This window comes from Rhinolophus sinicus, linkage group LG05, assembly GCF_036562045.2.
Source record: "Rhinolophus sinicus isolate RSC01 linkage group LG05, ASM3656204v1, whole genome shotgun sequence".
Classification (NCBI taxonomy): domain Eukaryota; kingdom Metazoa; phylum Chordata; class Mammalia; order Chiroptera; family Rhinolophidae; genus Rhinolophus; species Rhinolophus sinicus.
This window is the reverse complement of record NC_133755.1, coordinates 144,715,220-144,738,227: the sequence shown is the minus strand read 5'-3', so window position 1 is coordinate 144,738,227 and position 23,008 is coordinate 144,715,220. Positions and strand designations below refer to the sequence as shown.

At 41.5% G+C, this 23,008-nt stretch overlaps 2 protein-coding genes across 6 annotated transcripts in view; one reads left to right on the top strand and one right to left on the bottom strand.

Annotated features, from left to right (window-relative positions):
• ROS1 (ROS proto-oncogene 1, receptor tyrosine kinase) overlaps positions 1-1,223 on the top strand; it is a 98,302-nt gene extending 97,079 nt beyond the window's left edge. For 3 of the 4 annotated variants that reach the window (XM_019741354.2, XM_019741353.2, XM_019741356.2), the window contains one exon: positions 42-1,223. In XM_019741354.2, the coding sequence (XP_019596913.2) occupies positions 42-349 (308 nt within the window). In that variant the 3' untranslated portion in view covers positions 350-1,223. The remainder of the gene's footprint in view (positions 1-41) is intronic. The other variant, XR_012496723.1, reaches the window with a different exon arrangement.
• Positions 1,224-14,722: 13,499 nt separating this feature from the next.
• Positions 14,723-22,559, bottom strand: VGLL2 (vestigial like family member 2). Of its 2 annotated transcripts, XM_019741324.2 has the most exons (5): positions 22,255-22,559; positions 19,725-20,037; positions 17,204-17,731; positions 15,930-15,992; positions 14,723-15,846 (listed from the first exon to the last, which is right to left on the bottom strand). In XM_019741324.2, exons 1-4 carry the CDS (start codon positions 22,333-22,335, stop codon positions 15,949-15,951), a joined length of 966 nt encoding a protein of 321 aa, XP_019596883.1. In that variant the 5' UTR covers positions 22,336-22,559; the 3' UTR covers positions 14,723-15,846; positions 15,930-15,948. The 2 variants fall into 2 exon arrangements, with proteins under 2 accessions (XP_019596883.1, XP_019596884.1); XM_019741325.2 differs by lacking the exon at positions 15,930-15,992 and having other exon boundaries at positions 22,255-22,544.
• Positions 22,560-23,008: the final 449 nt, after the last annotated feature.

Sequence of the window (23,008 nt, the reverse complement as noted above, 5' to 3'; positions counted from 1 at the left end):
AAATAGATACTAGAATAACTTTCAGCTTTGTTTTTTCACAGGTGAAGATGGCAATGTGATTTGTTTGAATTTGGATGACAGTATGTCAATTGCTTTAATGGAATCCAAGAACCAAGAAGGGTTAAACTATATGGTACTTGCCACAAAATATAGCCAAGGTGAAGATAATTCTGAGGGTCCTCTAGGCTCCGAGGAATCTGAATCTTGTGGTCTGAGGAAAGAAGAGAAGGAACCACATGCAGACAAAGGTATCTGCCAAGAAAAACAAGTGGCTTACTGCCCTGGCAAGCCTGAAGGCCTGAACTATGCCTGTCTCACTCACAGTGGACATGGAGATGGGTCTGATTAATAACTCGGTTTGGGAAATGCAGAGTTGATATGAACACTCCCATTAAGTAGTTACTGAAAGAAAACCCTAGTGGAATGATAGATTTGTGGTGGTCTATGATTCTGAGTTACCACTGGAAAGTTCCTGAATTCTGATCTTGGGTCTGAGAACCACTTGGTTTCAGTTCTGACAATCCCCATACCAACTGTCTCAACTTCAGCCAAATTCTGAGGTGAACCACTGAGCATTTAGAAAGCTTAGGAAGACTGACTCATGAGTCTGGAAGGAAAACTGCTCTCCCCTACCCTTGAGGTCCCTTAGACCATTGCCCACCCTTCAGTCTGGGCTGTAACAGAAACATCTTGGTCAGATGATTAGAGACAAAATAGGTATGTTCAAGGACCTGAAGGAGGGGGATGAGAAGCATGCTCAGGGGCGCGACTGAACTACAGATTATCCCAAGAGACCAAGGAAATGATTAAATACCTGCACATACCAAAGGAACAAGCAGGTAGACATGGGAAATCACTTGGAAAGCTAATGCTATAGTAAAATATTGTTTTTAATGACTCTTCTGAAATATTTTGTATTTTGGAGGTTTTGAACAGCAGCTTCAGTCATACTGAAAATAGGACCATGAAGATCTCTAAATCCTAAAGTTTAGCATTCCACGATCTCTGGGTTGTATAAAAATCAATCTATGACTTGTATGCTGTTATGGAAATTAGCTAATTAAAGATTTTTATTAGCCATAGCTATTGTATATATATAAAATACTTAAGATTACATTTAGTATCAAATTGTCCTTAAAATTAAATATAAATGATTATACAATGTTAATTCAAATTCTGTGATTTTTAGCAACTACATGACGTAATAAATACCTTAATGAGAACTGTTTAAAAAATTCTTGAGAGAAACACTCTAATTTAAAGCCAATCATTTCTTTTTCTTCCATTCTTTCTCCCTTCCTTCTTTCTGTCTTCCTTCCTTTCTTTCTATCTCCCTTGGCTCCCTCCCTCCCTCCCTCCCTCCCTCCCTCCCTCCCTCTCTCTCTTCCTTCCTTCTTTCCTTGCAGCTACCCATTTTAATCTGAAAGGCTCAATTGCTTTAATTGCAACACTAATGAAAACATTCTGTGTGTTATTCATTTGCAATATAGAGGATGTTTGTTAGATATAGAGAAGGACATTTTGATTATAACATTTGCTAAAATCTACCATGGAAGAGGACCACATATCTGCTTCCACCTTGGATAATTGAGTTCATTTTTCTACTGGCCTACTGTCTGAGAACCTTCACAGATGATTGGCTATGATGAGAAACACAGGGAAGTCAATGTATTCTGTAGTGAATAGCCTCCAAGTAAAGGGCCAGGATTTGGGCCACTTGGCCACATCTGTTATTCCACTGAACAAGACAGGATATTTTCTGAGCTTCTGATAGCCCAGCATATGCCACCCCTTCCTGGGTTAGGGAATTCCTCCACCTTCATCTTCTGGGCCGGAGCTATGTTCCATTTGCTCCTCCAGGATCTCTTGCAGCAGAAGCCAGGCATGTGACCTGGCCCCCACCACTCAGTCACACCCACCACAGGCGTCTAACTGAGAGCTAAAGATGCAAAGAAACGGGGATCCCAGAGTCTTTCCTGGTGATGGTGGCAACTGCAATTTGGTCTGGCAGAACTGCAGAGTCCAGGGCCAGGATAGTTGGCAGAATCGGGAGCCTGGTGTCTCTGGCAGCTGCGGTAACCAGACCAACCGGTTCTGCTGTCTGCCTCTAGCCATAGCTTTCAGCTCCATAGACCCCACTCTGGTTCTCAAGCCCTCCCAGGAATTCTGTGAGTTCCCCTTATTTTTTTTAATGAATGTTAAATCAGACAGACTCAGTTTCTGTTGCTTACAACCAGGATTTTTGCTCTGCCAGTGCCATGGACCTTTTTCTGCAAAACACAAAGGGATCAGAAGTATATAGAAGAATTGAATTTTAGTACAATACATTTGCATTATAATTTGGACAATAAAGAAATGTATAGGATATCTAAGGAGAACAGCTCATAAAATATGTTTCACGTAAAATGTAAGTGCAAATTAGTAGTCTTTTTTATAATTCATAATAAGTAATATTGATAGAAATATTTAATGTATGATAAAAACAGACGGGCTAAAATCTCACAGGTAAAATTTATTATAGCTAAAAGTAATTTATAAAATACAAGTGGCTGGTAATGTTAAAAATTCTGTAAGTTAATTTTGTAAAAATTAGATTTTGTAATCTAGAGGAAAAATATTGGCAGTGGCTAAAAATAGCACTTTTAAAAATGTTTTTTTTTTTCACTAACATTTAACAGAAGTATAAAATCTTACTGACAAATTTTTTTTATCTGCAAAAAATGACCTGGAAATATCAGACTTGAGAGAAATAATGGCTCCCAAAGGCAGAAGCTATAGTGATAAAGACAAAACAAAACAATATAAAAGCTGATAGATAAATCTAATCTTCATTTTGTATTGTTCAAGGAGAAGTAATAATCCATAAGAAAATTACTTGAAAAATGAAAAATATTGTTCACAATTTAACAGTGCCAGTTGAACCAAAATTTACCTAGGTAAAATTAATATGTTGATATAATTCCAATAAAAATGCTTTACTGAAAAATTCCTTTAAAAAAGAGCCTGTCCCTGATCCCAGATACACTTATGCATACCGGTTTTCCCTGGCTTACTGGAATCTCCTCACCCGTTCTTCTCTGTTTATCTAAATACCACTCATCCTTCAGGATCAGCTCATAGTCCAATTTTTTGGAAAACTTGTCCCTAACTCCCTCACCATCCCCTTCTCAGAATAGCCGTTGCCTTTCCTGTCTTTACATCTCATTTGGCAGTAACCACATGTAATTCTATCCTATTTCTATGTTATTTTACTTAAGTGAAGTGCAAGCTTTCTGAAGATAGGGTGATATCTTCTAACTCTTTGCATCTTCTTTAAGCCAAAGTAGGTTTTCATGTTTAATGGATTAATTGGCTGATTTTCTCGTCATCCTTTTCCAACACATTGTGTAACAAGTCCTCACTTGTAGCTCTTGGGAGGGATGACAGAGAATTGGTCTAATGCCAAGGGGGACTCAAGAGTATTCTTTTGATCTCCCAAGACCTAGACAGACAGATTATAGAAGTTGGGGGACTGCTTTGAGCTTCAGACCAGGTTTAGGTGGGGCCTGAAATTCTGGTGAACATAAGCTAAAAGAGGCAAAAATTTATTTTATCATTATCAGTTTCTCCTGTCTCAGGCCCACCTTTTATCCTCAGAATGGCCTTTTGGTTAAGGTGCCCTTGACTTCTCTTTGACCTTTTCTTCTTGGTAAAAGGAAGCCAATACAACTTTGCCTTTTGTGGTTGGTCGGGGCCTGAGTCAGATGACCTATTCTAATCCTTCCAGCCTTCTTCACAGCAAGAATCAAATGGCCAAAATATACCACCCAAGCTCTATTGTAAATATTTTAGAATATTTTCTTCCTGTTTTTTTCATTTGTTTGTTTTCTTCCCAAATGTAAGCTTATTTTTATGGCAGAAATAGTTGTATGATAGCATATGCTTTCCCCCTTATCATTAAAAATTCTTTGTTAATGTTTCTAAGTGCTGCAAAAACATCCCTTAGGATGGATAAGCTGTAGTTTGCTGCTCTTATTTATTTATTTATTTATTTATTATTAAAAAATATAACTAACATACATTATATCAGTTTCAGGTGTACATAGTTGTTCAACATTTATATACCTAAAGAAGTGATCACCGTAAGTCCAGAAATCATCTGACACCATGCTATGCTATCACTATATTATTGACAGTATTCTCCATGCTGTATGTTACTTCTCCATGACTTATTTGTTTTATACCTGGAAATTTGAACTTCTTACTTCCCTTCTTACCACCCCGCTTTTAACTTTTCAATTACACTTAACATTTGATATTATACATATTAATTTCAGGTGTTCCCCATACTGGTTAGACATTTGTATAATTTAAGAAGTAATCCCCCTGACTAGTCTAGAACTCACTATACATAGCTCTTAGCATATTATTGGCTATATTCTCTATGCTATACCCTGCATCCCCATGACTACTTTGTAACAACCAATTTGTATTTCTTATCTCTTCCAATTTTTCACCCACCCCCTCAATATCCCTCCCCTCTGGCAACCATCAAAATGTTCTTTGTGTCTATGGTGGTGTTTCTGTTTTATTTGTTTGTTTTGTTCTTTAGATTTCCACATGTATTGGAAATCACATTGCATCTGTCTTTCTCTGTCTGACATTCTCCACTCAGCATAATACCCTCCAGATCTGTCCATGCTGCCACAGATGGCAAGAACCCATTACCTTCCATGGCTGAGCAATAATCCGAGTATATATGTACCATCTACTCTTTATCCATTCATCTGTCGTTGGATACACAGGCTGCTTCTACATCTTGGCCATTGTAAACAATGCTGTAATGAACATAGGGATACACATATCCCCTCCAAGTAGTGGTTTGGATTTCTTTGGATAAATACCCAGAAGTGGGTCCTTCTTTGTCTCTTGTTTGTCTCTCTTTGCCTTTGTTTTAAAGTCTATTTTGTCTGGTATAAGTATGGCTATCCCAACTTTTTGTTTGTTTCCATTTTCATGAGATATCTTTTTCCATCCCTTTATTTTCCATCTGTGCATGTCTTTCAATTTGAAGTGAGTCTCTTGTAGGCAGCATATGTAAGCATTTTGTTTTCTTATCCATTCAGCTCTCCTATGTTTTTTGATTAGAGCACTTAATCCATTTACATTGAAAGTAATTGTTGATAGATATGTAGCTATTGCCCATTTTGTTATTCATAATTTTGATCTTTATTTTTCCCTTGTCTTAAAGAAGTCCTTCTAGCATTCCTTGTAATACTGGTTTGGTGGTGATGAACTCCTTTACCTTTTTCTTGTCTGGGAAGCTCTTTATCTGTCCTTCAATTTTACATGACAGGCTTGCTGGGTACAGTAATCTTGGTTGTAGATCCTTGCGTTTTATCACTTCGAATATTTTCTGCCAATCCTTCTGTCCTGTAAAGTTTCTGTTGAGAAATCAGTTGGCAATGTTATGGGGGCTCCCTTAAAAGTTCCTAGTTGCCTTTCTCTTGCTGCTTTTAGGATTCTCTCTTTGTCTTTAACCTTTGCCATTTTAATTATAGTGTGTTTTGGTATGGGTCTGTTTGGGTTCATCTTGTTTGGGACTCTCTGCACTTCCTGGGCTTGTATGTTTATTTCCTTCACCAGGTTAGGGAAGTTTTCAGTCATTATTTCTTCAAATATGTTCTCAAGTCCTTGTTTTTTCTCCTCCTCCTGGTACCTCTATGATGTGGATGTTGTTATGGTTGAAGTTGTCCCAGAGGTTTCTTAAACTATCCTCATTTTTTAATATTATTTTGTCTTTTTCCTGCTTTGATTTGCTGCTCTGATTGGGTGTTTTCTGTTACTTTGTCTTCAAATCACTGATTCGATCCTCTCCATTTAGTCTGCTGGTGATTCTTTCTTGTGCATGCTTTATTTCAGTTACTGTGTTCTTCAATTCTGCTGTGTGTTTTTTTGTTTGTTTGTTTGTTTGTTTGTTTTTTATATAGTTTCTATGTGCTTTTTTATGCTTGCTATTTTTGTTGAAGTTCTCACTGAGTTCCTTGAGCATCCTTATAACCATTGTTTTGAACTCTGTCTCTGGTATGTTGCTTACTTCAATTTCATTTAATTCTTTTTCTGGAGTTTTCGCCTCTTCTTTTATTTGAGATGTATTTCTTTGTTTTCTCATTTTGGCTGCCTCCCTGTGTTTCTTTCTATGTATGAGGTAGATCTGCTATATCTCTCAGTCTTGGCCAGGTGGCCTTATGTAGTAGGTGTCCTGTAGGACCCTGGCACAGTCTCCCTGGTCACCTGCTCTGGGTACTCCAGGAGTGTCCTTTGTGTGGGTTGTGTGTGCCCTCCTATTATAGTTGAGTCTTGATTGCTATTGGCAAGTGAGTGAGTGGACTTGATCCTCAGGCTGATTGCCTGTGGAGTTTGGCCATGTGCACAGCTTACAGGTTGCTGTGTGGGGGACTTACCCCCATGAGTGGGATTCACCCCAGCAGGCTCTGGTGCCTGTTGAGATCACCCTTTGTGTGTGTTGCTTGTGGAACTAATTGGACAGTGCTCTTATGTGGTCTGAAGACTACCTCCAGGTATGTTGGTTCTGGGGCCTCTTGGGAGGGGCTTCAATGTAGGCACTGGGGAATGGGAGAATTCCCAGTCATTTCAGACTATTGGACACAGAGTCTGAGTTGACACTGGCATCCAGAGACCTGAAGCATCTAATCCCCATTAAAGTGGGGATTATGGAGCCAAATATTAAATAAGTCTTGACTAAAGTTTAATATAAAGCATGTCCACTACATCCATGGAACCACTGGTGGTTACTTCCTTACTCTTCAAATGTGTAATTGGGATCGACATGCTTGGTGGTTGGTTCATTGGATCCTTGGTCTGTGGCATAAAATATATCATAGTGTGAAGGCCAAGTGGAAACCTCTGAAACTGCTGACCTCCTCCCTTCCCTCCTCTAGCCAGCATAGTAAGTCAAATATAAAATCAAATCCCAGGGGGATGACAATGATTAGTGCCACCATTAAAGATCTAAAGGTTGCAGGATTCATGGTTTCTATATCTCCATTTAATTCACTGGGGCTCCTGTAGAAACTGCATGGAACCTAGAGAATGACTCTAGAGTATACAAGTTAAACAAAATAGTAGCCCTACTTGTGGTTGATGAGCCAGATGTAGTATTTTTGCTAGAACAAGTGAATAAGGCCTCAAGTGCATGTTATGTGTCTTGGCATCTGCTTATCAGAGGATCTTAACTGATGTATTACCCTATTGATGAAACAAATGAAAGGACGACTGAGAATTGATGTTCATGTGGAGCTAACTGATGGCCTTGACAAGTGTGTGTGTGGTACAAGCTAAATTAGAGTGGGTACAAGAGAAAATGAAAAAGTAAGTGAAGAGAGCAAGAATATGACTCACTTAAGGCATTTTGCCACTTAAAGACAACAGAGAAATTAGTAACAGGAGAGATGGGGTCAAGGGAGGTTTTATTTTTTTAAAGACAAGAATTACAGACTGTTTTATATTAATAGGAATAATTCAGTGGAGAGGGATAAGTGATAGTACAGTAAGGAGAAAAGATAATTGTTGAAGTGGATGTCCTTGAACAGAAGACAGAGATTGAGGGTCAGGACACAAGTGCAGGAAAAAGGATATTTGACACTATTTGGCTGCTACTAAGAGTGACAGAACCTCTCCCCACTCCTTTTAATAAGATTTTCTTTACTGAAATGGGCTTTCAGACAGTTTTTATTTTTTCAACTTGTACTACACAACTCAAATCAACATATTTTAACCTTGGTTTTCATATAATAATATTTAAACATTTAATGCAATAATTTGTGGGGTGTTTTTTGTTTTTTTTTCACAATAGTTGGTGGTACCTGCTTAATGTACTTAATATCTAGTTAAGGGTAAAGGATATTGTAAGTCAAGAGTGAACAGGATGCAACCTCTTACATCCTGAACTTGTGTCACAAGATGTTATATAATAACTGCAAATTAAGTGGTGTACACATTAGATGGTAAGAGTACCAATAAGGGTGAGACCACTTATTGTGTCTGTTGTGGAGACAAGGGTTCATGGAAGAGGCAGAACTTAAGAATAGATAGCATTTGGATAAGAAGGCAATATGGGTAAAGATTCTCTAATACAATGAGAGGTAGGAATTTACAGGGAAAATTTTGTGGGATATGAGACAAACAATTCAGACTGCTCTAATCTAGAGGAACAGCCAACTGGAAGAATTGAGTTTAGATACTCTTGTACTTTCTAGAATGTGTACCATTGAGCTGAAATTCACGATGAGCTTGATGTCCTCTTGAAAACTGAGTCCAGATAGTTCTAACTTCATTCTGATCATTGATATAGACTTACAGGACCAGAAAGCACAAAGACCAAATCAGAAAATGAAAAGACAATGTGCATAGCACTTTCTATAATGTCACTTTTAGAATTTTTCTGTTTATAGGAAGGAGACGGGGAGTAAAGGATATGTAACTGACTTCCAGTTAGGAATTCCTCTAATAAAGGAAGTGACAAAAATTAAATATGCACTCTCAAATAACTATAAAAATACAGTCATAATTTTGTTTATTTTCTTTTAAAAACATTCTATTTCTTTTTCAAAATTATTTATTTCCTTTTTTGAGTTACAGTTGATATTCAATATTAGTTTATATTACTTTCATGTGTACAGCGTAGTGGTTAGACCTTTATATAATGTATGCAGTGATTCCCTTAGTTAGTACCTACCTGGCACTATACATAGTTGTTGCAACATGATTGACTATGTCCCCCAAACTGTACTTTCCATCCATGTGACTATTTTTTAACTACTAATTTGTGTTTCTTAATCCCTTCACCTTTTTCACCCATCCTCCGTCCCTCTCCCCTCTGGCAAGTTTGTTCTCTGTATCTATGAGTCTCTATTTTGTTTGTTTGTTTATCTTGTCCTTTAGATTCCACATGTAAGTGAAATCATATAGTATTTATCTTTCTCAGTAGTTAGTTTTTATAATCTGAAAAGTTATATGCTATTAAACTATATAATTTTATTTTAACATTTAATGTCTTGCCTTGTTGCTGTTCTGTGACATCGGGAGATTCAGTGTTACCTATACTCTGCCTCATTCTCCTAAAACCCATTCTCCTAAAAGCCTGTATTACCTGCAGCCTGGTACATTTTATAGCTGTGAAGCATTGTTTAGTCTTTTATAGTTTCAATACATTTATTTCTCAAGTGAAAAAGGGAGATGGCAATATCCCAATGGTAGATTTTTAAAAAATTCAGTCCTATTTATAACATCATTACTTAAACATCAAATAACCAGATATTCCAAACTTCAGTGCAGGATGATGGTGCTAGCATTATCACTTTTTATTTATTAACTGGATAGTTTGGAACTGTTAAGTGTAAAATTGTAAATAATTTTCCTTCTCACCAATTCTAATTGAATGCAACTTCATTGTGGTTTTCTCGATGGGTTATAAGGCTGACATTTCCCTAAATCCTTTTCTTACTCCTTTAGAAAAGTATCAGTGAAATGTGCTTTTAGAAGAAGTCTTTGAACAAGGAAGAACAATATCACAAGCTCTGTTCTGTATGTTTTTTATCAAAATCTGTCTGTCAGTGCCCTTCTCTCGGTTTCTGAGTGTGGAGGAGAAATTGCCTGAGGAAAGAAAGGGATTTCACACTCCACAAAGCAAGGTGGAATAATAAAGAACTTTTAGGCAGTGCTTCCAGAGATATCAGAAAGTTCTATATAAAAGCAGGTACAATAAAAAATTATCACATGATAGTAGAGTAAAAAATATTCAATTGTTTTTGGGGGATAGATTACACATTGGGTAAAATGCACTAGAAGAAGAAAAAAGAAATAGGTAAAAATAAACAGAAATAACAAAAGTATTTTTTTGTTTTGTTTTGTTTTCCATCCCATTTCTCAATCATACCATTATTGGCACGGGGCCAATAAAGGAGTTGCCAAAAATAAGGGCAACTCTGCAGTAATGAGAATTAGTATGAAAAAAAAAAAAAGCTTGTGACACTCCCATCAATTATAATTGTTGTTTTGAGTGTGTGTGTTTAGAATTTTAATATACTTGATTTGATTTTCCTAAGTGAAGAGTACTTTATTTGAAGTATTCTAAAGCTTCCAAATTATAAGGTAAATAGAATAATTTAGTAGTTGTAAATACGCGTAGAGACTAAAATATGTACTCTGAAAATAAAGGTTGATAAAAATTTCTAATTGGTAACTTGATCATTAGAATCATGCAAATAGAGATTAGGATTCAGAAAATTTTAATTCCTTAGTTTTGTTTCCTAAAGTTTAGTTTACCTTTTACCTTTTGTCTCTTATGTAGTGATACTTATATACTTATTCATTTGTGCAGTTTTGATAGGAAATGGAAATAATGACAACAGTGGAGGATAGTTTGAGCAAAATCGCTTTAACCATTTTGAAACATTGGGAGATCAGCAGAATGAAAGAGATTACTCAGAGATTCTAAGAACAAAACAAAGAAATAGGAAATCTGGTGCTGCTGCTTTTCTAGGTGAAGTAAATGAATTCCAGCAAGGCAGAGGATATTTGGTCTTCTTATTTTTGTTTTAGAGGAGCTTAGTTTCATAAGAATACATTGGAAAACTCATAGACATACTGCAATCTGAAGTAGACATGACCCTATATTGTGGAGAAATTTTGATTTTTTTTTATTGAGTTATACTTGTCTTTTAAAGTGAACAATTCCGAATAAAAGGTAACGTTTTCCCAAAGTAATAATTATTCTAGTAAATTCAATACATATTTTGCTAAACAATATGCTTCTCTAAACATTGATTCTTCAGTAAAATAGTTTACTCTTTCCCCCTAAAAGAGAGTTTGTCTTTTTAAAATGAGCTTCAATTAGCAGAACCACCTCTTCGGACTCTGCCAGTGGCGGCTCTGTGGGGTCGCGATGTTTCTGCTGGAGTGGGTCAAGGCTGGAAACAACTGGGAGCTTTTCCTGAAGGTTGCTTTGCCTTTTTAGGTTATGAGGGTCTCTCTGTGTTTAGGATAACATGATTGACAACTCCACTCCAGTCCCAATTAGCACTCTATAATTTATTAGCTTCTGCTTTCAGGTTATGCGTTAACTTCACAAATATTTCAACCACGGAAACAGCAGCTATCAAGTGTCTCTTTCCTGATCCAATCCTCTGGGGCTGGAGTGAAATACAAGGAAAGAGCAGTGCAGTTGGTCTGTCAAGTGAGAATAATCATTTATGTCTGTGCCTGTCTGAGGGCACGGTGTCTCTGATTACTCTTTAGGCCTGCACGTGTGTGTGTGTGTGTGTGTGTGTGTGTGTGTGTGTGTGTGTGTGTGTGAGTGATTTGTAGATAGATGCTATTGTGCAGATACTGTACTTGTATTATTAGAGTGTCATGAGACCAAGGAGAGCTGGTATGGAGAAAACGTGCAATTTACATTTGCTTAACTCTGTTGTTTGTGTAAGTATCAAAACTTCAGTTATGTACAAACAGCAACTGCAAAAACCATACCTGCTCTGAACAACCATGGTACTATTTCTTTTCTCCAGATTTTAGGAATATGTAATAGATAATGAATAAGAATAAATCCTTACAAATCTTGCAAGGAAGAAGGGAATTTAGAGCAAAGACTTTGACAAGTACAATCGAAATATGAATTATATGCATGCAAATTGTCCACAGACTGTTATAAAGGAATCATATGTTTTCCAGGTTCATTTTAAAAGTCTTTTCAAATATCTTTGTTTTTCTTCCATGCTTTGACACCTAATGAATTATATTTTAAAATGCAATTTATGGAAATGGCATTTATATGAAAAGCAGTTTGTTTATTTTTTATCTCCTTGAACTCCAAAGTAACCAGTCCCTAAGTGCTTAAAAAAAAAAAAGATTCTTGTTTATTTTGATAGATGTATGAGTGCATGCACATAGGAGCAGGGTTTGGGATTTTAAACAGACTGGAGGTTAAAGTTACCTTAAGAGTTGTTTCCCTGTGGTGCAAAAGGGCGGAGAAAATGCAATACTTATCCAGAAACAGTGGCAGGAGAAGCTTGCAGTCAGAGAGACTGAGTCCCAACACCCACCAACCCTGCCTTCCCTCCCATCCAGGCCCCAATCAAACTTAAGTCATTGCTAGAATTTGCCACCCATTGAAATAGAACTTCAAAGGGGAAATGAGACAGGATGGCAACTCCTTTTAAATTAAAGCAGTAAAACAGATAGAGTTCCCTGTAGTTGGGTGACTGGGTTCTCAGCCAGAGGGCAATCGGCAAAAGGATTATTTGGTGGTGGAGAGCTGTCTCTCCCCTTTTCATCACCTCTCCTTTAGTAGAGGCCAAGTGCAAAGGAAAAGCTGTGGGTGAGGAGGACACCAGTGCCAACCGGGATGATTATAGGAGATTCGAATTTTTCTCTCAGGCCCCTAACCAGGTATGATGTATGTAAAAATACCATGTTTGCATTTTCTGATGCCATCCTTTTCTCCTGTCTCTTTTCCTTGAATGTCCTTTTTTTCCCCCCAACTACGAGGGCCTTCTCTAATCTGCATAGTTTCATGAATATTAGCAATATAGGCAGGGGAATTCATATTTTGCATGACTTGGTGGGCATAAAGAATGTCAGTTAGGGCTACTAGCTCACCAAAGTTCTCTGTGATGCTTTTCTCACACAGGACAGAATCATTATAGTTTTAGGTCACCTTGCATTTCTGCTTTAGGAACATATAACATGGAGGGAAGTGCTCTCCTCCGTGTGTCCTATGTGCCAGGTCACTGGAGCCCTGCTCAGCAGTCTGGATGGTCTGTTCAGGATCTGGTCCCAAAGGCCAGTTCCAGTGAATGAGTCTCCTCGCCAGCAACCTGATATTCAGGTCAGATGCAGCTCAGGAGAGAGGTTTCAGTAATCAGAACCTCGTGGCTGAGAATATGCTCCCTGTGGGTGCTGATCAGAGAACTTGTGAGTGCCACCGCAGGTGGAGCACGGGGAAAGAGCCTGTCTCAGTGGGGACCACTTGGAGAAGATGTCTAGCAGACTGTGCACTGCTGTGATTTCTGCTTCCACTGCATACTCAGTGGCAACGTCCGAAAAGCAAGCTGGAACTTAATATATTTTATTTATGCTTGTACATTACAGTAATCCATGCCAATGGAACATGGATTTAAAAAATCCACAGAGAAGTCCAAAGTTAATTTTAGTTATTGCTTCAATGTCCAAATCTCAGGCTAACTCTTACATGACTTGGTTGGGTTGGGTGTGAAGAGCTTCAGAGCACTGAAGGCTAATAAATACTGAAATGAATGAACAAGAGAAGCAATAAGAATTCCCTCTAGGAGAAGAATGGAAATCTTCATCAGGCTGACTGGTCTACAGGCAGTGGCATCTGATGAAGGAGTGTGGACAATGTCCTATGGTGATTCCTTTAAGACCTGGGATCCTGTAAGTTCTACAGTGTGTCAGGGCTTGCTGCCCTGCCTCTCCCCTTCCTTATTCATCTATTGCAGAGGAGAACTGAAGCCCAAAGCTGGGGAGCTAAAGATAAATCAGAGGTGGACAAGCAGTTACTGCAGTAGATGACTGTGCAGTCTCTGCACCTGGGCTGCTTGGGTTGGCACCCTGGCTCTGCCACTTACAAACTATGCGACCGGGAAAATTATTTCTCCTCTGTGAGCCTCAGTTTTCTTGTCAATGAGAAGGGGATCATAATAATACATATCACACGGAATTTTTGTGAGGCTTTAATGAGTTGACCTATATATAAAGCCCTCAGACTAGTGTAGGATAAACAATTAACATTAGTTATTACTATTGTTATCACTTCTAGTGCAGCTTAATCATACAGTACCTTCCATCTAAGCAAAAACAGTAATAGGTCCTTGTAATGATCATAATCTACTTCGCAGCTACCAACATGATAGGAAGATGGGAAGGGTAATATTGCTAAGCCATATTCTGAGTAAGGTCCCTTAACTGCCCCCAACTCTTGACACTATTGTTTATATTTGCCTCTCATGTTACAATGAAGGTCAAGATTTGAACTAATATTTTTATGCTTTAACAACCTACAAGGGCAAATTGGGCATAACACAAAGTATCTCCCTCGGAGATATACAAATAACTTTGGCGTCATGAGATAAAAAAGGAAAACCATTAATTTCTTAATCTTTTTTACCCTACTGGTAGGTTTGGTTTCTTAACCTAACTTATTAAGATATAAAAATAACCAATTTTTCAAACATACTTTTTAACTGATAACTCCACTGTCTTAAGAACCTAGAATTTAAGAAGTAACAGTAATTCTCTTCTGAAAAATAGTAAGTGTGTATCTGACTGAATGGTGTATGGAGTAGTGTTTCCTGTACTATCTCTGCTTCTGACTTCATAAATGCTAAGAAAGAGATAAGCCCTGGGCATCTGTGGGCCACAATGTTCTCATTTATAAAAGAGAAGGGAGATACCTAACTCCTCATTTCCAGGGTTGATGTGAGAGGTAGAGGGGTTGACAGATTACACAGCATGGAAAAACAGGTTTCACTTTGGAAAAACAAAAAGTTATATATATATATGTATGTATATATGCATATATATATATATATACATATGTATGTAATATTATTTTCTGACGTCAGATCATACTACTATAAATTATTTTATTCCACTAGAAAAAACTAAGACATTTATTTTCTTTTTATGAAACAACACAGCGACCTTACAGTAAACAGACATTTTTAATGTTTGTTTCTTCTTCCTCATCACCGTCAGCTTTGCCCACGCACAGAGACCCCTTCCCCTGTCCCAACACTACATTGACCAACTCATGACCACAGAGACTAAGAAATATATTCGAGGTATTAAAGACTCCATGGAACATTCCCTCTTCTTGTGTTGATTCCTAGTTCTTCTTCGTGGAAACAGTTGGGGTATCTTGTTGCTTTTTTTTCATCCAGTGGAGGATAGAGTGAGGATCAGAATTTGTGGGAAAGAAGGCAGAGAAGGGTTTCTTCTTTCATCGTAAAATGTTCCTTGTAAAAAATATTATATATGTACACACACATATAAAATATAGCCAGTGCAATTGCAATTGTTGTGCCAAACACTGGGAAGTGCCACCTTGGTCGATGTATTTCTGGAGTTTTAAACAGTTGTCCTACAACAGCTGCATTTCAGTAAGACTTGGGCAGGTGGCTCCAGATAAGCCACTTGCCACTCACATTCAGGCTGAGGCTTCCATGTTCACAATCCAAAGAAAAAAGTGTGTCTTTGTGTCTGGACAGGGGTGGGGGTGGGGGGGTTGTAGGGAGGGAATGGGCAGTAAGGGAGCTGGAGGCTATATAGGTGAGGAAGAAGGAATTGGTTTCTTTTTCGCTACCACAGTCTTCGATGCAAATACAAATACATTTTAAATCTGAGGATATTGACATCAGTAGTGCTATGAACACACTACTTAATGAAATAATTCACATCAGCATAAAAAATATTCACACCAAAAATTCTCTTTCTTTCCCTCCTTCCGAGAAAACGTATTATCACCTAAGTGATCTGACCACAGATATTTCCAGTGATTTGCCCAAAAGTCGTTAAAAATAATTCAGAGTCTTTGGATATGCTCTTTCGGCAGAAGGAATTATTTTTAGATGAAATTTCTGAGGTGTGTGTTTTGGTTTTCCCGACACATGAAGAAGTTTGAAGTCTCTGCCTTCTCTCGTGTCCTCATCCTTGAAGTCAGAGGCACAGGTGCTGAGCCTCCTGGCTGCTCAGAAGGGAAAGGGAAGGGGCAACCTGGGTCAGCAGATCAGCTCAGGAGGGATGCACCACAGAGGGAATAACGACGAGCTGCAAACCAAGATCAGAAGCTGTTACAAACCCACTCGATTCATCTCTGAGTGTCAGCAAGTATGCTAGGCAGCGAGACCTACAGGGAAGAAGGTGGGTTGTCTAAAACCAGTACAGATCCTTGCTTTTGTCCTGAGGCTGTAAACCTGAAAGCACAGAGAAAATAAGAGAGAGAGAGAGAGGGAGAAGAGACAGAGAGAGGGAAGAGAAGGGGTGGGGGAGGGAAGGCACAAAATATTTAAGGAAAGACAAAGACAAATACTATTTTATTGTAAAAGTCACAGAATTCATCTAAAGGGCATGAATGAAAGTAAAAGCAAAGCCAACAGAAATATCCATCCTTTATCTGAGGGACTGGGGAGTGGGCAAGACTACATGCCAATAATAGCTTTTATTTTTTAAGGAGAGCGCAGCTAATGGTGGCCCTTGTGGGGATCGAACCGGCAAACTCGTGTTATTAGCACCACAGTCTAACCAACTGAGCTAACTGACCACCCCAAAATTGCATTTATAACAGCTATTTTTTCATCTGTCCTAAAACCAAAGCAAGCAAAAAGGTAAGCCTTTATTTGAATGCGCCTTTCAAATTCAACTCTTCAACCATAATATTATCTTTTAAATTATATTCTTAAGTTTTACATTTGTAAGAGATCTATCTAATTTGGCCATTAAGTTGGTTTCAGAGTCATATTTTTCTTTTCTTATAACTGTCACTAGGTGACAAAACACCCCTCTCCCCAGCTGTAAAGGATTTTAAACTAGTCTTAGTAGTTACTCCAGATCAGAGCTGTCAAATTAAAACACCATGGGAGCCAGAGGCATTATTCTAAATTTTCTAGTTGCTACATTGAAAAAGGTAAGAAGAAACAGGTGAGAATCTTAGTGATATATTTTATTTAATGCAATATATTCACTATTCAATGTGTTGAAAATAACTCAACGTGCAGTCGATATAAAAATATTAGTAAGATGAATTTTACTTTCTTTTTTTTCTGGACAAAGTTTTGAAATCCAGTATACACTATTCAGCCTAGCCACATTTCAAGTGCTCAACAGACACACTAGTGGCTAGTGACTATAGAACTGAACAGCACAGAGCTGGGATCTAACATATTTTAGTTTTTAAAAAGTCCTCTGTAATATTTACCAGCCAGGGTAGGGCAGGGCCCTATTTCCTCATTCTGTTCCCACCGATTACACAGGGTCATCTGTCTGCTGAGACACACCCGGCCACGCAGACCTTCGGGCTCCAGTGTCACTGGGGTCTCCAAGGAGAACTAAGGGGTCCAGGACTCAGCCCAGGGTGGGGCACAGGGCAGGAAGAGCCTTGGTCGGCCAAGCTCCCTGTCTGGCTTACCTGAATCCACGCTGAGGCCCAGACCCTGGGCCACGTCCCCGGCGGGGCTCGCGAAGGGTCCCCCGGGCGCAGCCCACGCTGCACCAGTTGGCTCGCCCTTGGCCGAGAGCTCGCAGGGCGGGCTGCCGGCCGCAGGTGCCGGAGCGGTGGCGAGGCGGGCTGGGCGCCCCGAGGCGGCGGGCATCAGCAGCGGCCCATAGCGCGGATCGAAGTGTGGCGCGTAGACCTCGTGCACGGCGGCGGGCCGCGGGTAGGTGGCGGCCTGGGCGCCCAGGGCGCCGCCCAGAGCATAGGGGTGGTGTGGGTGCGGGTGCGCGTGGTGCGGGTGCGCGTGGTGCCAGGGCTCTGCCGCGCCCTGGTGCAGGTGGCTGTGCAGCGCGGCCGGCGAGTATGGGTCCGCTGTGGCGAAAGGCAGCTCCGAGTGCGCGGCGGCCAGCGGGCTGCCCAGCGGCGGGGGCACGGGCGCCTGGTACGCGCTATTCCAGAAGGAGGCGGGGAAGCTGCGCTGGCTCATCGGGAAGGAGCCATCTGCAGGGAGGCGAGCGGAAGGGAGGAAAGGAAAAGAGGAGCGTGTCACTGCTGGGCGACAGGAATGCGGACCCAGCAAGGCCACGGAAGAACTGAAAGCTCAGGACAGGGCTAAGGGCGTGAAAGCAGCGGCTGGGGGTGGATCCGCAGCCTCCCCTTTGGGGCGGCGTCTTTCTCAGGGAGCTGCAGCCTGTGAATTCGAGGTCAGGCAGGCTTCCTCGGATTCTGCTAACGTGTCCTGTACGCAAACCCGGGGACGAGCCGAGGAGAGGAAGAGCGGAGAGACCTCTTCCCCCAGCCCCAGGTTTGGAGCGCAGGGAACTTCACCTGACTGAAGGCTGAGCTGCCTCCACGGTCTCCGGGCAGGCACAGCCTCCCTTTTCCAACCCGCAGCCTCTCCTCAAGCTAGATACCTCTTCCCACTCTTGGTCGGCCGCCTAGCGATCTCACTACCCCCTCTCGCGTTTCAGACTCTCTTGCTCTAGAAAATGTGCCTCTGGTAAACTGGAAGTCCACTGACATATTTCAAAGTCTTGCTATTATTAGCCTCCTTTCTAGAAACCTTTCATTTTTTTCCCCTGGCACAGAGGGACACGAAGGGAAAGCTCTTTTAAGTTTTAATTAACAAACTTTCTGCATCAAGTGTGGATGCCACACATAATAAATTATTATTATTATTATTATTATTATTATTATTATTACTGTCAGTATCACTGTTGACCCCGAGTGCCTGAAAGCATTTTAAGAGAACAGCATTTAGATCAAATTTGTTGCCTTTAGTGGGGAGGGAGGGAAAGAAAGATATTTAATTCAAGGGGCCTTTATTGAGCACGTCTGGGGAAGGCATCTGCACACATACTAGAGAATTGTAAATACTTTTAAAATACATTCAGAGTAATGAACAGTCTTCCTATTAAAAATATTTAGGCAACTAGAGAATAAAAAAATTTTTCTGTATTTAAAACTAATGTTTTTGGAGCTTGTCTAAGAAAGGCTTGTACAATCTGTCAGACTCAAGAGAAAAAAGTGAGGATGAGCGTTGTCATTTCCCCCAAAATGTAATATTTGTTTTCCTTTCTACAACAAAGTCCTAATTTTTCAGTTTGGCACACACCAAAATCTAAGCTTAGTGAGAAAGTTCACCAAATAGTTAACTCCACCCTTCTCTTGGTAATAAAGGGAGGTTGAAATTTCAGAATAGGAGGGAGATTTAGTTGGCTTGTCCAAGAAATCATCGTGCCCGGCTGGGTAAGCTGTGCTTTGTGGGAAGTGCAGAACAAGAAGGAGGGATATGTTTTGAGGAAAACCCTTAAAGATGTTTTTGCTGTACCTACATTTTTATTTCTTTGTTACTTTACTTGCTTACTGAAAGATGTTTTCTGCTTCAAGATTTCAAGAGTAAATGAAACATGACAAAAGGCACAGGTAGGTTTTAGGAGACATTCTTCAGCAGGTTTTGCTTGCAGTGGGGCCTACGACTTTTCATTCTGGGCAAATTTCATTACGAATTTTCATAAACTGGGTAAGTGCCCTGTAAGATACTCCTCCCCACTGGCATGGCGACTGCTTAGATTCTCACATTTGCACAGCACATTTATATATATTTTTCTGCTTGTCTTACCACCATCTCCAGGGATAGTTAAGAGGGCAAGTGTTATTCTAATTTGAGAGTAGTAAATAAAGTGACCTTAAAGAGGTTAAAAGATTTGCCCAAGGTCATATTGCTAGGGAGTGGTGGAGCCAATATGCAAACCCAGGCCTCTCCATTCCAAGGCTGGTGCTTTTTTCTAGGTCACTGCTCTGCTCTGCTTTTCTCTACCTCGTGGAGGAGAGATCTTATGCCTGTGCCTATTCCTCCTTTGATTTCCTTACCTTCCTTAAATGGCCCTCCTCACCTCTTCTCTGACATCTAGTATTCTTTCAGCTGCACTTCCTTGAGCCCCAGGCTGAGAGGGCTCCCTATCCGCTCTTGCCAGTGGAGCCCCATACTCACCCCGCCAGGGCCCGGAGCTCCGCGGTGCTTTGCTGCTTGTACAGCTTGGGGAATAGCTGCTAGGCTGGCTCAGGGCCCTACTGAAGTGCTCGTCCACCACGGAGCTGATGTCCCCCTGGAAATAGGTGAAGAGGACGCAGCGGGAGTTGATGTACTCCGCCTCTGGTGGGCGCTCTTTCTCCGGGCTGCCTTCTTCCTCTTTTATACTCGCCGGAGTTTGGCTGGAAAAGGAGGAACTGCCGCTGCCGCTGCTGTTGCTGGGGCTGGGATTGCACTCTTGGGCTTCCTGCATTTTGGAGTAATAGGCTAGTTTCTGCTCAAAGAGAGAAAGAAGCAAGAAGTCAATTTCGAAAGTGATGGCAAATTGGGTTCATACTGCAATCCCTCAACCGATCCCTAAGGTATCCAGGGGGAAACTGGCATCGGAGCCTAAGTCCGGTGCTCAATAACTTGGGCTTCACAGCCAGCAGACCTCTCAACCTGCAGGTGAACAAGGGTGGACTTACTAAGAGGAACAGTGCCCTTTTGGTGCCTCCGTCACCCAGGAATTACTGTGAGGCCACAGGGAAAGCTCTCGGAAGGTGTCAGGGTGACGGTCCGGGAAGACGCATAAGCAGCTCAGTTATGAATTGAGTTTGACCTCAAAGCCAGGCTCAGGGCAGACATATTTTTAAAATCAGGCTCCAAGGGTAAACGGCACCCAAGTCCAGTTCGAGCCTGACTGTTCCCTGCCTGAGAATCCAGGGCAGAGCATAAGATGCAAGATTAAGCATCCTCATGATGAAACACTAAAATAGAAAAAATCCACTGCACACAACCAGGCTGTAAAGGAAGAACTACCACAGAAGGTGTGAAAAAGTTCCACTTACGACAGAATTATATGGGGTAAAAAGGTGGAATAACATCGTGACATGGATCATTTTAATAAACACAAGTTGATATTTGGTCACCCATATACTGTCCACTTAAAAGTGTGTCTCAATTTTTAAACAGATCTTTTTAGTAAAGAAAAACCAGTGGGTTATGAGACTTGCCACTCTCATCATCTCTGTACACATTGAGGTAATAAGTAATAAAAAGGAGGAGCTGAAGATCTTGGCTGAGGTTGGGTAATTGTGACTGATAGTGATTTAAAAAACCAAGCGTAGCTGCTGAAAACATTTTCTTAGAAATGAGTAATGAACTGAACGCAATGTTAAAACATTATGCAGGCAGAGATGGCCTCCGAGAAGGACGCAGGGCCATACAAAAATGAACAGAGACCTTAATGCAGCAGATTGGTCCAGGGTCGGGGAGGAGAAAGGACCAAAAATAGAAAATCAACCCACCTCTCTTTGCAGTAGTCCCAGCGTGGGAAGGAGCTCATCTCAGACATTGAAGTCTAAAGAGTTATTTAGCAATATCATCACTTCTAGCACATTCCCACTAGGCATAAAATGAGGGACTCTGGTAATTCCTAAAATTAACATTGAGACTAAACAAACTCCTGTTTGGGAAGTTTAAAAAAGAGGAGAGGGAAGGGAAAAGCAGAAGCTGAATAGATATTTTGAATTTGCAAGCAAAATTGATAAAAGCATGGACTCCGACATTGGTGTGCTTTTCAATTTCCCGGAAACAAGAATCCAGGCCCTCACTTTCCAACCTGGTCCGGCCTCCTACGCCCCAATGTGATCTTGTTCTTTTCCTGGACTACTTTCCTCAGTTTCCACTACATCAGCTGAAAAAATGGAAAGAACTGTTCACCAGACACAGCCCAGAGAAAAGAGAAATAGGAATAATTAAGTGAAACTTGAGTTTACAGAACCAGGGCTAAGTGGTCTTTTTAAAAGTGGGTTTGTTGATGGCAGGGCAGCCTTATTCAGCTACTCAAGTTCCTGAAAGGTAAAGTATTATCTATGAAGCTTGCCTCTGCTCAGTCAATTGTACCCCAATAATATTCTCCCAAACTTTGCAAAACAAAGATTATAAAACCAATGCGTTTCGTGAGGTTCTGTTGTAACGAATTTTCTGGTTCTGGAATTATTTGGCCTGATCGCCTGAGAATTGAAACGGGGAAAAATCTATGCCCTTGATAAACCTGCAGGGATTAGAACGCGGGTCTTTGGCTCTCAAACAGAAAGCAAAGACAGGCTTTTGCTCTTGTTGGGACCAAAGATTGGTTTTCTGTGCGTGAGCTTTGCGCCAATCTCCCCACACCGGCACTGGGCTCGGGCTGGGACAAACCTGGAGTCCGACAGACACTAAGAAAATCCAGCAGGCGCGATCCTCGCCTGCTTATTCCCAGCAAAACCGGGGCAAGCATTAGCAGGGCTTAGCTGCCTTCCCCAGAGAGCAAACGGGCAAGCTAAAGGGGTTAGCTCAATCTAACGGGTGGCAGCGCCGGCAATCCCGGCATCCGGGCGGCGCCCGCCGCTGGTTAAACGCCCGCGGCCCGCGCGGAGGCGCCGTGGACCTCCGAGTACAGGCGGTGGTCGGAGAAGCCCGAGCGCGCCACCCGTCCCCGAGGTACTGGCCGGGAGGAGACACGTACCTGGTGGTAGGGGGTGTAGGCGGCTGCGAAGTAAGGCTGAGGAGGACCATAGACTTGGTACATAACATCCAGACAGCTCATGGCTCCCGGCAGCGAAGACAATTAAGAGTTGTATCATCAACTCTCGGTCGGCGGAGCACAGGGATGTAGCATGGGCGACGCTTGGACCCAAGCTCCCGAGTCATCTGCGGCAGAACGAGGGGTAGCGCGCTCGGTGGCTGGGGATCCCGCTCGCACGCTCCCCTCCCACCCTTACGATTCCAGCCCCGACCGCGCTCCGGCACAGAAGCGCCTCGGCTCCCGCTAGTGGGCATTTAAACCCCACGCGGGGCCGGCGTGCTGACGCCACGCCCCGGCGGCGGAGAGGTAGGGGAGGGTGGGGGGCGGGGACTGGGGGCCCAATGGGGAGCGAAGGACGAGGGCCCGAGGGGATGCGGGTGTGTTTCCCAGGGCTCCCCAGTAGCCAAGGGTGCGGCGAACTGCGCAGCCCGGAGCTTGAGCCCTGCGACTTCGTGCCGTGAGGTATAGGGATTTCCCAGGCTAAAGCTGGAGAGACACGGAGGAGCAGAGAGAAGTGGGGAGAAGGGAAACGGGGAAAGAATGTTGATGAGCGGTGAGCAAAGGTCCTGTGGGAGAGCCCCGGCCGCGCACTGGAGAGCTGAGTGTGTGCGTCCGAGGGTGGCTCGGTGGGGCAGATTCTCTGCTTTAGGTTCCTAGTGATGGGCGAAGAGGGACGGCGCTATGCCCCGGAATC